This window comes from Hipposideros armiger, unplaced genomic scaffold (assembly GCF_001890085.2).
Source record: "Hipposideros armiger isolate ML-2016 unplaced genomic scaffold, ASM189008v1 scaffold_486, whole genome shotgun sequence".
NCBI classification, from domain to species: Eukaryota; Metazoa; Chordata; class Mammalia; order Chiroptera; family Hipposideridae; genus Hipposideros; species Hipposideros armiger.
In genome coordinates, this window is record NW_017731836.1 from 990,147 (window position 1) to 1,001,844 (window position 11,698).

Sequence of the window (11,698 nt, forward strand, 5' to 3'; positions counted from 1 at the left end):
GAGAGGCAAACAGCAGTAAGGAAGACAAGCAGAGATAAGCAAGGCACCACGGCAGCCTGGAGGCACGGCTGCGGAGAACTTGACACTTTCCAGACCCCAGCCAGCATGGTTGACCTGAATCCAACGACTTTGGGAGTTTATCTTCAGCTTTTCTTCCGCTTTATCGTGTCCCAGCCTACTTTCATCAACAGTGTCCTCCCAATTTCAGCAGGTAAATGTTGCCCACAGCGTTCCTCTCTTCCATCTGTTGGGGGAGGAGGGAAGATTGTTTTGCAATGTGTCCCATTCTACTCTTGATGGAGGGAGGCTGGAAGGGAGACGGCCACCCCAGGCAGCTCCTTCTGTCCTTGTTCCAAACAGCCCCCACCTGGCTGCTCCAAGCCGCAGGCCCTTTACAATAAAGGGTCTCCCCCAACTTCTCCTCATTTGCTGCATGATTTCATTTCGGCTGGGAATGGTGGGGAGCTTAAAAGAAGAGATGGAGTAGAGTGCAAGTGAGAGAGAAGTGAATCTGAGTTGTTTCTATAAATACACCTCTGACGCTTTCTGAAGGGGGCTTGCCTCAAGGGGTGTTGTGGAGCGGACCTGCCTCTGCCCCAGCTCAGGCGGTGTCAGTCGCCTGTCAGGACCATCTCATCGAATGAGAAGGGAGTCCTGTTGATTCTCTGGGGGGCTAAGGGGCCCCCATGCAGCCTCAGGACTAGTTCTTCCGTTTCTCTAGCCCTGTCTGCTTTCCCGGTATGCTTTCTCACTGGACTTAAATTCAGCCTCAGATGAGGACGCTGGAGGTACTGGGTAAAGGGAGCTTTTCTGGGGAGAGGTGGAGGGGGTGCAGAGTGACAGCTGGGCCTGGAGCTGGGTGCCTGCCAGGTGTAGCACTGGGAGATGAAGGGAAGGGGGCTTTTTCTGCCAACCTGGCAACCTTTTCTGAGGGCACCAGGCTGTTGCCCATGTCCTGTCTGACCCAGAGCAGGGGAAGTATTGGATTACCAGCATGGCCTATTGAAACCTTTCTGAGGAAACTCAGATGTTTCCGGAGGGTTTGAGGGAGGCACACAGACCCCAGGCTTTGCTGCCTCCTCACAGCCCCCTCAGTTCACCTCAGTCACCTGGGCTCTCCCCAGAAATGGCAGTTTCAGTCCTGTGCTCCTACATGAGTCTCATAAATACGTTAACTGAGGCAGAAATTTCACTCGCACTGCTTTTGCTGGAAACGCAGGCTCTCAGAGAGGGCATATCTCTGAATACTGTTCCCAACCCCTGTCCATTCATAAAAACAGCTGAGCAACACGATGTGCTGTCAATGTTTGTGGGCCCTGAGGGAAGGACTTGGAGAAGGGCGTGGGGCTAATTATAAACGTGTGAGTAACTGAAGGAGAGGGGAAGGGGATTTGTGGAGAATATTGGGAAGCAAGGAGCAGGCAAGAAAGGTGGGTGGTTATGCCACCGTGGGTGTGTGCCAACACGCTTCCCACAAATTCAAGTTGAGAGCACCAAGCTTCTTCTGGGAGTGAGTGGGTCATTATTCCCCTTTTCAAGGGGGAAACTTAATAGGTAATTTGGTCTAACTTGGTAGTTCTTAACCATGTTTGGGCCATAGATTCCTTTGAGAATCTGCTGAAGGCTCAGGACTTAAGGAAACTCAGCCCTCTGGCTCTACCCCTGCCCTGGTGGGCTCTCTGACCTCTGGGAGATAGTTGGTATTAGACTGTAAACACCGTGTGGGCGGGGACTCTGTCTGTCTTGTTCATTATCACTATATCCCCAGAATCAGAACAGTGCCTGGCACATAGTAAATGAAGGAATAAAAACTTCTCTCCTCTGTAGATTAGGGTTTGCCATCATTTTGAATCATTTAATTTGGATAGAGCCAAAATGGCTAATGAGTTCTGAAAGCCGGAGAGAAAAGAACATCTGATTTCCTTTGAACTCGTTGCTCTAGAGAGAACCCTGGCTCAGCTTAGACAGCCCTTAGGTGAGACTGTACAGATCATACCAGTCAGGCTAACAGTAGGAAAAAGAAGCAACTCTGATGGTTCTGATGAAAAGACTTGAATGGACCACATTCAGAGGTGTGGGTGGGGTTAAGAGAACCAAAAAGAGGAGTATTGAGAAATTAGCAACCCCAGGAAGCTTTTTACCTCCCCTGTGCTTGAAAAGGCAAGAAGAGGAAATGGGGAAATGGATCCCAGAAAGATTTGAGACCTTGGAGGAGGCTTTGATCGCAGGGAGAAAGTGGAGAAATACCCCAACCTTTCTGTCCTCCAATTCAGTCACCTCTTGGCAGTTGGCCAAACCCAACCTGCAGCCCAGGCAGGGGAGTTCCTTGATGTAGTCATGGGGGTCAGCCTCTGGGGTACAGGGGGAGGTGGGAACATAATATAGCTAGCCCACACATCCATAGGCACTTCCTCATGAATTGCTAGGTCCAGACCTTCTGGTTGGGATTGTGCTTTTTAGACATTTGGTAAAACAGTGGGGCAGAGGTAGCCGGGAATCATGAAGGTGACAGCTCGACGGAGCAAAAATACCTACTTTCTCCTATAGGGTCACTTGGCTTTGTCCCCTTTATTTAGTTGCCAGGGTTTCCTGATAGCACAGTTCACAAATAAACTTACATCCTGAAATGGGAACTTTCCCTTGACACAGGAGAACTTTATTCCTTTGAAAACATTTTCCAACAATTTGATGCGAAATATTCCATATTCAGAAGCTGGTAGAGTCTTACTCTTCTGAAGAAGACAAGCCCTGTGCACATACAAACGAGGGCCACCTGGAAGATCCTTTCATCCCATCTACCATGCCTTAGTGAATGCCTACTGCGTGCCTGGCACTGTACCAAGTGCTACAGGGGACACAGAAACAAGTAGGACGCTGCCCAGAGGCACTGGGGGAACTCATGGTCACTCGCTATTGAAACCCAAGCAGCACAGGCAGCACGTGCCCAATTCTCCAGAGAGGGGCTGTGATGGAGGAAGAGCTCTCACAGGCCTGCAGGCTAGTTCTTACTGTCACTCTCTCCAGGAAAGTCAGTATTCCAACAACGTCAGACACAGCACCTGCTACCTGGACCAGATGCTCGTTACCTGGCAACCTCCACTGCCGGGTCCCAGAGGAGAACCAGGAAGGGAGCAAAAAAAAAAAAAAAACCATCCAAGAAGCCAAAATTGATGACAGAAATCTGAGCACTAAAACACATGCATTGGATTCACAGAAAACAATCTCAGGCCCTTATTCAAAGCCTATTACCTCTTACTTTGGAAACCATTCTAACAGGCTTAGATAGCAGGTTTCTTGAAGGTAGTGAATTAGCTGTAGCACATTCGTTTTTGGGGGGTTTTTTGGCAGGGGGCGATGCTGAGGCTTAAGAGACACACAATGACAACAACAGAAAAGACAGCTGGTAAAACTGATTACAAGAAAATTAATAAAGAATTAGGGAATAGTTCTGAGATCAAAGAGAATAGTAGGCTAGAATTATTCCTGGAGCCTCGCTTCTGTATGTAACCCCTGATGGCATCACTGACCTAGAGCACAAGACCTGGCTCTCACTGTGATGAAGACTGAGTTGTGTTCACTTGATTTTGCTTAAGAAGGCAGATGAGTGTCATGTATATTTCAGAATAGTTTCTTTTGAACATGGCCCTAAAATTTTAAATGTCAGGAGCCCTAACTTTGGTATATTGTTTTAACCATTGTTGGGTAATAAACCACAGTCACACTCAATGGCTTAAACAGCCATCACTTCTTATTGAAGTTCATATATTTGTGGGTCAACTAGGGGTCAGCTGATTGAGCCTGGGCTTGGCTGGCCCTGGCTGGGCTCGCCGTGGGTCTGTGGATTGACTCAGTTCCAACATCCATTCACAGATGGAGCCCAGTAGTTGTAGTTTCTAGAATCCTGGCACAGACCCAAGGACAATCATAGTTATAGACAGGCAGACCTTTTCCACACACTTCAATTTATGTAATTCTCACAGCACTTCTGGGATGGATGTGGCATCACTCCCACTTTTCAGGTGAGGAAATAGAGATTCAGAGAGGTTAAGTGACTTGCCCAAGATCACACAGTGGTATGGGGGAAAGCTGGAGACTGGAATCCTGCCCTCTGACTCTAAGTCGGGGGCTTTTACCAATGTAGACCGAATCTACTTATGACCATGGCTAAATAGTGACATTAGCTGTTAAAGCCCCATAGGCTACCCTTCTATCCTCTGAAAACTCAACTCTAGATTCTTTAAAAAAAAATTTTTTTTCCAAATATAGTTGATATAAATATATTAGTTTCATGTATACAACATAGTGATTAGACATTTATATAACTTACAAAGTGATCACCCCAATAAGTCTAGTACCCACCTGGCACCATACATAGTCATTACTGGACTGACTCTTTGTTCTTTATTCCCGCCTACCTTCTCCTTAGGATAGCAATGCCTGAGGCTCTTAGCAAAAGATTAAAGATGACCAATCTAAAGTGTGCATGACTTGCCAGGATACTGGTTTATCTTTTCTTTGAAGGTATTTGTGTTTTAACAGGGATATCCCCTAAGGTATCCTCTAGCTAAGACGAGTTTCAACCATGGCATTTTGGGGCATAAGGCCTTCCTGGAGTCAGGTACCACCACTTCAAAGACATTCTCTTCAGGCATTAGGAGCCCACCTACCCTATACCCAAACAGACACATGTGGCTTCCCTTTTCCAATACAGGATTTCTCAGACAGGCAGGAGCTCTCCAGATGATGTTTGGGTCAAGTTCTCAGAGACCAGATGGTGAGAAGACCCAAAACCAAACCTGTAGAGTGAGTCATGTAGAAGAACATGAATTCTGTCTGGGTGCCGGAATCCTTGCCAGTTGGCTGCTGGGATATGACCCAGAGCGGGCGATTTGTGGCCTGTAGGACCTGCTGTCTAGCCCTGGGCTCCCCTGACTGGAAGCCAGCCAGGCCCCTACTTGGGAACCAATCATGTTCTTGGCAGTAGATTATGGGCCATTTATTTCTGTCTGATGTTGATCAGCTGTTGTTTAATGTTCCATAATGCGCTTCCCAGCCATCTCCTCCGATTTAGCTCCCCATATTTCCTTTAGATAATATAATCATCAGTGAAGGTTCTTAGAGGGCTCTCCAGGGGTCCCATCTCTGCCACTTCTCCCCACCCCAAGCCTCTAATTAAAGCAGTAGATTCATCTCCAGCTTAGACACAGAGAGAGGTGGGTGTGAGAGGTAGGAGGCTTTCCCTTCAGAAACCCAGGGCCAAGCCCCCACACTGCCGTTCACCACACTCAAGCCTGCTTTCCTCAGATCCACAGCCACTGCTGCCACAGCCATAGAGAAACAGTGCAGCTCTAGAATGGGATGCTTTACAGAAGCCCAGTGTCCAGGCTGAACAGACTAAATAAAATCAATCAGCATCTCCGGGGCATTTGATGAGGCACAGAGTGTTGAAAGCTCTCTAGGTGATTCTAATGTCTAACCAGGGTTAACCATTGAACTACAGCCAGCATCAGAATCACCTAAAGGTTTGTTAGAACACAGACTGCTGGGCCCACCCCCAGAGTTTCTGATCCAATCGGTCTGGAGTGGGGCCCGGGAGTTTGCATGTCTAGCTCCCAGGTGGTGCTGATACGGTGCTGGTCCTCAGACACGCTCAGAACCACTGCTCAAGTTTGCCTCTGGGTTCCCATATTGGTTTCCCACTCAGTGGTCACGTTGCCTTCTTCTTCTGCGTCAAATCTTCCTCTGCTTCTTTCTTTTTTTTTTTTTTTAAAGATTTTTATTGGGGATTTTGGGGGATGGGAACAGTGCTGGGGAGTTGGGGGAAGGGGAACAGACAAGTTGCTGTCATTTTGTTCTTCAGTCTAGTTGTGGAGGAGGCTGCTGGCCACTCACGCTGGCTGCTGGCTACATACGGTAGCCCATGGCAACCCACTGCCACAGGGGCTGCAGCCTACGCCGTCGTCGGCGACGCACGGCAGCCCAGCTTCAGGTTGAGCTGTTGTTCAGCATCTTAGCTGTGGAGGGCAGTGTCACTGGCCCTCATATGTGGGATCCGAACCGGGGACCTCTGGCCTCCCAAGCCAGTTCTTAACCATCGCGCCACTTGGCCGGCCCCCTCTGCTTCTTTCTTGTAAAGACAGTTGTGATTACATTTAGGGCCCATCCAGATAACCGCCCCATCTTTAACTTTTTAATTTAATTACACCTGCTTATAAGGTAACATTTATAGCTTCCAGGAGTTAGGATCTGGACCTCTTTGGGGGCCATGAGTGCTTTTGTAAGTGACATCAGAGTCAAAGGTCCAGGTACATAAACTGACTTCATTTGGGCTCCTTCCTAGAGCACACCCTGAGACAAGGATTTGGGTGCAAGTACTTTATTTGGGAGGTGATCCCAGTGGGGCTTGGGAAAGCAAAGTAAAGAAGGGCAGGCAGGTCATACCAGGGGGTTCATGAGCAGATTCCTGGGGACCTCACGGGGCTGGGGGCTGGGATGTTTATCCACCAGCCTCTTGGGGACATGCTTGACCAAGCAATCCCCATGGCTGGAGAAGCCCATTGCATAGTCACAGGTGCCTGTGGCAGGAGCTGGAAGCCCCTAGGGCCTGATGAATGCTCAGGGCTATGGACAGGGAAGAGACGGCATCTGCCATGGATACTTGATGAGAGCAGCTGTGGTTCTGCTGGCCCTCACACAGTTGCCTGCCTGCCCCACCCGCCCTTCCTGGGCAGTGGCAGTTACAGCTCAGCACCCCCTGCTCTGATACAGGAGCTGGCATCCAGTTGCTCTGGGAGTCCCATTAACACTAATAAAGCTGCCTGCCCTGCACTGAGCACTTTCTCTCCGCTAGATTCTTTAAGTATATGACTTCTAATCTTCGCAACAATTTCACAAGCCATTACTACCCCGTCCCCCTGATTTTACCAAAAAGGAAACTAACATTCAGAGAGGTACAGTCACTTGCCTGAGATCACACAGTGCTAGGGCCAAAATCCCCAATCAGGACTTTCTGACCCCCAAATCATTGCAGAGGCAGAAAGGCCTAGTGATTAGGAGTAGGGCATCTAGCCACATGCTGCCTGGGTTCAAATATTGTGTTTCCCTTAGCTTTGTGATGTTGGGCAGGCAAATCACCCTCTCTGTACCTCAGTTTCCCCATCTAGAAAATGGGGCTAAAAGTAGGATTTAACTCATAGGTTGGTTTTGAAGTCTAAGGGGGCTAATTATGAATATAAAGTACTTCAAATAATGCCTCATGTATAGTAATCCTTTTCTATCATTTTTTTCCCAGCACCTCACAGTGTCTGTCCACATGCCAAGAGGTCATGATTTCCCCTAAGATGCATTTGTGTCAAAAGGCAAAAGTCCCAAGTACAACCCAAACAATAACTTTGCTTAAAATATCCAGCGAGTTAAGGTAAAAAGAGGGGCTCAGCTTTTATTCATTTTGTGTTTGTGAATCAGTCCCTAAAGTAGGGACACGTAAGCCAGGGAAGGACTCTCTTCTCGTGGTGACTGGCTTTCCCACATGGCTTTAAAAATACACCTGGCCCTATTCCATCTCCCAGCCCAGGAGCATTCAGCTCCATTCAAACCTGCACTTATGTCTCCACAGCAACCAACATAAGCACAAGCGTGACTGTGTGTTGGGAGCTGGCGACAGCTGAAGGAGAGGCCTCGTGGCTGCTGACAGCTTTCCACCATAAACCAGCTGGGGTCTGAAACAAGAGAGAAAAGAAAGAAACACGAATGCAGGTCAGACAGGCTTCTCCCCTCCCAGGCCCCCTACCGCTGTCCCCACTCGTCCTGTCGTGCCACGCACTCGGCCCTCTTGGTGTCTTTCTGAGAAGTCTGCAGAAGGCCCGAGGAGCCTTCCTGCTGCACCTGGTAGTTCTCTCTTGGGACACATGTTCCTGGAGGGACCTTCCAGGGGTCTTAGGCCTGGCATGGGGCTTCTTGGGGACCCAGGAGGGGAGGGGATGGGGTGACAATGGCCATTCTACCTGTAGAGACCTACCTGCCCGACCGGGGCTTTCTTACTTTACTGTGACCCAGGGTTTGTTCAAGTGTTTGAACTTGTCCACTGTGTGAGGGACCTGTGGGGTAGGTCATTATTGTTGAGGATTGAAACTGGTTGGGGCCAGTTGGTTAAGAGCTTCCTCAAGAGTTTGAGCTCTGAGCAATAGCGGTTCAATTCCTGGCCCAAGCTGAGCTGCTGCTGAGCTGCCAACAGGTGGCAGGATGGCTCAGCGAAATAAATAAATAAATAAATAAATAAATAAATAAATAAATAAATAAACAAATAAATAAACAAAAAAGAAAGAAACTGGGTTGCCCCTTTGTGCCCAAACAGAAATCATCCATACCGGGGTGGCCCCCAAAAGGCTTCCCAATTCTCTGTGGTCAGCCAGAAACCCAATTCTCCCCTGTTGGGGTTAGTGTTTAGGATTTAGGGGGGTGCCACGTGAGGACCACAACCCTTTCCCCTCCTGTTTGTCTTTCTGAGAGCTGTGTCAGGCAAGGTCATGGTAGGGAAAGTAAATGGTGGAAAAAATGAATGTTCTCTGTGTCCGGGGAGCAGCAGGGTCCTGAGGGAGTGGTGTGGGTTTAGGTGACACGCTCTTTCACGCTCCGTGTCCGCCCATAGAAAGTGAGAAGTGGAAAGCCAAGATGGCTGTCTGGACAGTTTGGGCCCTGGAAATGCTTTCTGCAGAATATCTGGGGTAAATGGTTTCTTTTCTTTTTTTTCCCTTATTATCCCAGTCAACTGCCCTGGCCGGAACTTTTTCTGCTGGGCGGCCCTGAAAGTAAGAGCGTACCTTCCTTCCTGACATGCGTAGACCTGGCTGCCATGGTGATTGCTGCTAAGGCTCTCTTGTTCAGCTCCAAGTAGCAGGAGGTGTGGGGACGCTGGAGAGTCAGTGGGTTTCACAATTTGCCTGTTTACTAATGGTCTTTGAGAGGCATTGTGGCCCAGTGCTAAGGCACTGAGGTCAAATTCAGGACACTTGGGTTATTTCTTTGGAACTGCCAGTAACTCCTAGGACACACATGTATGTTGGACAAGCCATTTCCTCTCTGGGAGACTGTTTCCTCATCTGTAAAATGAAAGGATGGACCAGACTTCCAAGATCCTTTTAGCTTTAGACTTTCTCTCTGACTTTGTGGCTAATAAGTTGCTTGCTACTTTACAGACTTAGCACCTACACAATGAAAGGGCCTTGGCACGTGTTTCTCTTCTGAGCATTGGCACCCAAGTATCCATGATGTGAGAGCGAAAGGCGTGGGGTTCAAGCTCAGCACTTCGGGGGAATCTCTCAGATCCACTAGCTGAGTGATCCTGGCCAAGTGGTCTTGGTTTAATTTCTTAACACCTCAGTTTCCACCTCTGTAGGATGGGGATAACAAGAATACCTATCTCATTAGATGGCAGTGAGGATTCAACGAGCTAATCGGTACAGAGCTTTGCATTAAGCCTGGAGCATAAGCCCTCAGTTACTGGTTGCAACATTGTTCCAAATGATGGTGAGAGGTTCAGAGTCCAGGCCATTTTCCTCCTCCTAGGATGCTTCGCTTCTCCTCTAATCCCACTTATTCGGTGGCTGGGGAGATTTGCTCCTGACGCTGAAGAGTCCAGCTGCAGAATTCAGGGTCTCCATCAAAAGCCCATGGCCGAGCAGGGGAAATCAGAGGGCATGGGCTGTGGAATTGGAGGTCTCACGGCTCAGAAGCCCAGCCTCATAGGACCTTAAATGTCAGGGCCTCAGTTTTTCTCATCTGGAAAAGGGGGATGTAACAGAAGGTAATTCTGGGGCTTATTGTGAGGATTAAAGGAGAAAGCACGGGAGGGCCTAGCTCTGAGCTAGTGGACTGTGTGCTGAGGGGTTGTTGTGCCTTGAGGGGTGACACTAGACTTTCACAACTTGGAAAGCACAGGCTCACACCTGAGGATAGCAGTGTACTGACTGAGCCCTCAGCAGAAAGGCTTTCGATGGGCAAGTTCACCCATAGGCAGGGCTCCCTATAGCTGTGAGGGAGAAAGCGTCTCACTTCCCCAGACAGGGATGAGCTGACTGGGAAACCCTCCCAGGTACTGCAGTCCTGAGAGCGTCCACCCTTTGGAAATTGTATAATCCTGTGAGCAACCTAGCTGGTAAAACAGGCTACTTCCCATAATGCAATTCATCCATGTCAGGAGAATGGGACCCTCTGTCCACACAGCATCTGTCTTGTATAGAATGATAGTCTTGCCCCTTCAAAATGGACAGCAGATGCCAAGTCACCAGGCCTGCCAGGGTGGGTCCTCCTGGGCAATCAGAGGAATGTGATTAAATATGAATGTGATTAAATATGGAATGCCAGCAGATGGTGGCTGATTTGGCAAAGATGTTCAATTTTCTGACCATGTACCCATCTGCTGCCACTTTGTATTTTGCTCCTTTTTTTTTTCTAAATGAGGCAGTAAAATCCATTTAAATTTATTCATATTATTATTATTACCATGTATAAATCTGTCACTATGTCTCTAAATTATTTATGATTATTACTTAAGATATGTAGCTTTTGATATACTTCCCATCAAATGACCAATAGTTATTGCACCTCCTACTATATACCTATTATATTGAATAAGAAGATTCATAAAACAGACTAACTCAAGGATCACATAGTCTATTTGTGACATCAAAATGACACAGATGAGGGCCGGCCGAGTGGCGTGATGGTTAAGAACTGGATTGGGACGCCAGAGGGCCCCGGTTCGGATCCCACATATGAGGGCCAGTGACACTGCCCTCCACAGCTAAGATGCTGAACAACAGCTCAACCTGGAGNAGTAGACAATGGCACTGAAATTGTAGGCCTTGGTGATAGAAGGAGGTGCAAACCTTTGGTCCGGAAAGATGCCTAGGGTTCTAAATATAAGTTACTATTTTTTTTTGGTTGAATGTTTTATTCAAATACTTCCACTATCAGTAAGAACCTCAAACAGACCTTTGCGAGGCAAAGTTGCAACAAATTAGGGCACGGATGATAGCTCTGGCCAAGGGACAGCAGTTGTCTGAAGTGCTGAGCTGGGAAGGAATCTAGCATGGTCTTCACACTCAGAACCAACGAGGGCCATGAGTTATTAGTGATGTGTGCCATGGATGTGGGAGGTGAGAGGAGAAACGAGCACACATGCCAGCATCTGTGATCCCTGGTTTAGGGGTTGAGCCTTCCACATCTCTAGTGAGGCTCACTGAAATTAGCCCAGGGGTGCAGAGGTCATGATAGACCCCAAGTCCCTGACCCACTCTTTCTTGTAGGGCTTACTTACTCTTCACAGCCCCTGGCTTAGGTTAGGTTCCTTAGAAACGGAGACACAGGTGGCACATGCTGTGTGCAAGTGAAATTAATTATTAAGGAAGCGCTCTCAAAAGGAGCCTGAGGGGAGGGGGAGCCAGGTGGGGCAGGGGCAGAAGCCCCGTGTGGGAGTGGTATCAGGCCATACCCAGCTTCAGCCTGATCCCAAGGGGAGCTCTGGAGTAAGAATTGTACCACAAAGTGCGTCCCACCTGCAGGTAAGGAAGCTGGTCTATTGCCTGCAGGAAGGGGAAGCACATAAATTGCTGGGCAGCTCCAGTTGGCCATAGGCAAATCCCACAGTCGCAGGTTGCAGGAATTAGTTGTTACAGCAAGGAAGATAGCCACTGGGAGA

The 11,698-nt window shown here is 48.4% G+C and overlaps 1 protein-coding gene across 1 annotated transcript in view; it reads left to right on the forward strand.

Annotated features, from left to right (window-relative positions):
* The first annotated feature begins 38 nt into the window (after positions 1-38).
* COLQ (collagen like tail subunit of asymmetric acetylcholinesterase) overlaps positions 39-11,698 on the forward strand; it is a 54,558-nt gene continuing 42,898 nt past the window's right edge. The window contains exons 1-2 of the mRNA XM_019667144.1: positions 39-211; positions 7,616-7,716. Of these exons, the coding sequence (XP_019522689.1) occupies positions 106-211; positions 7,616-7,716 (207 nt within the window). The 5' untranslated portion in view covers positions 39-105. The remainder of the gene's footprint in view (positions 212-7,615; positions 7,717-11,698) is intronic.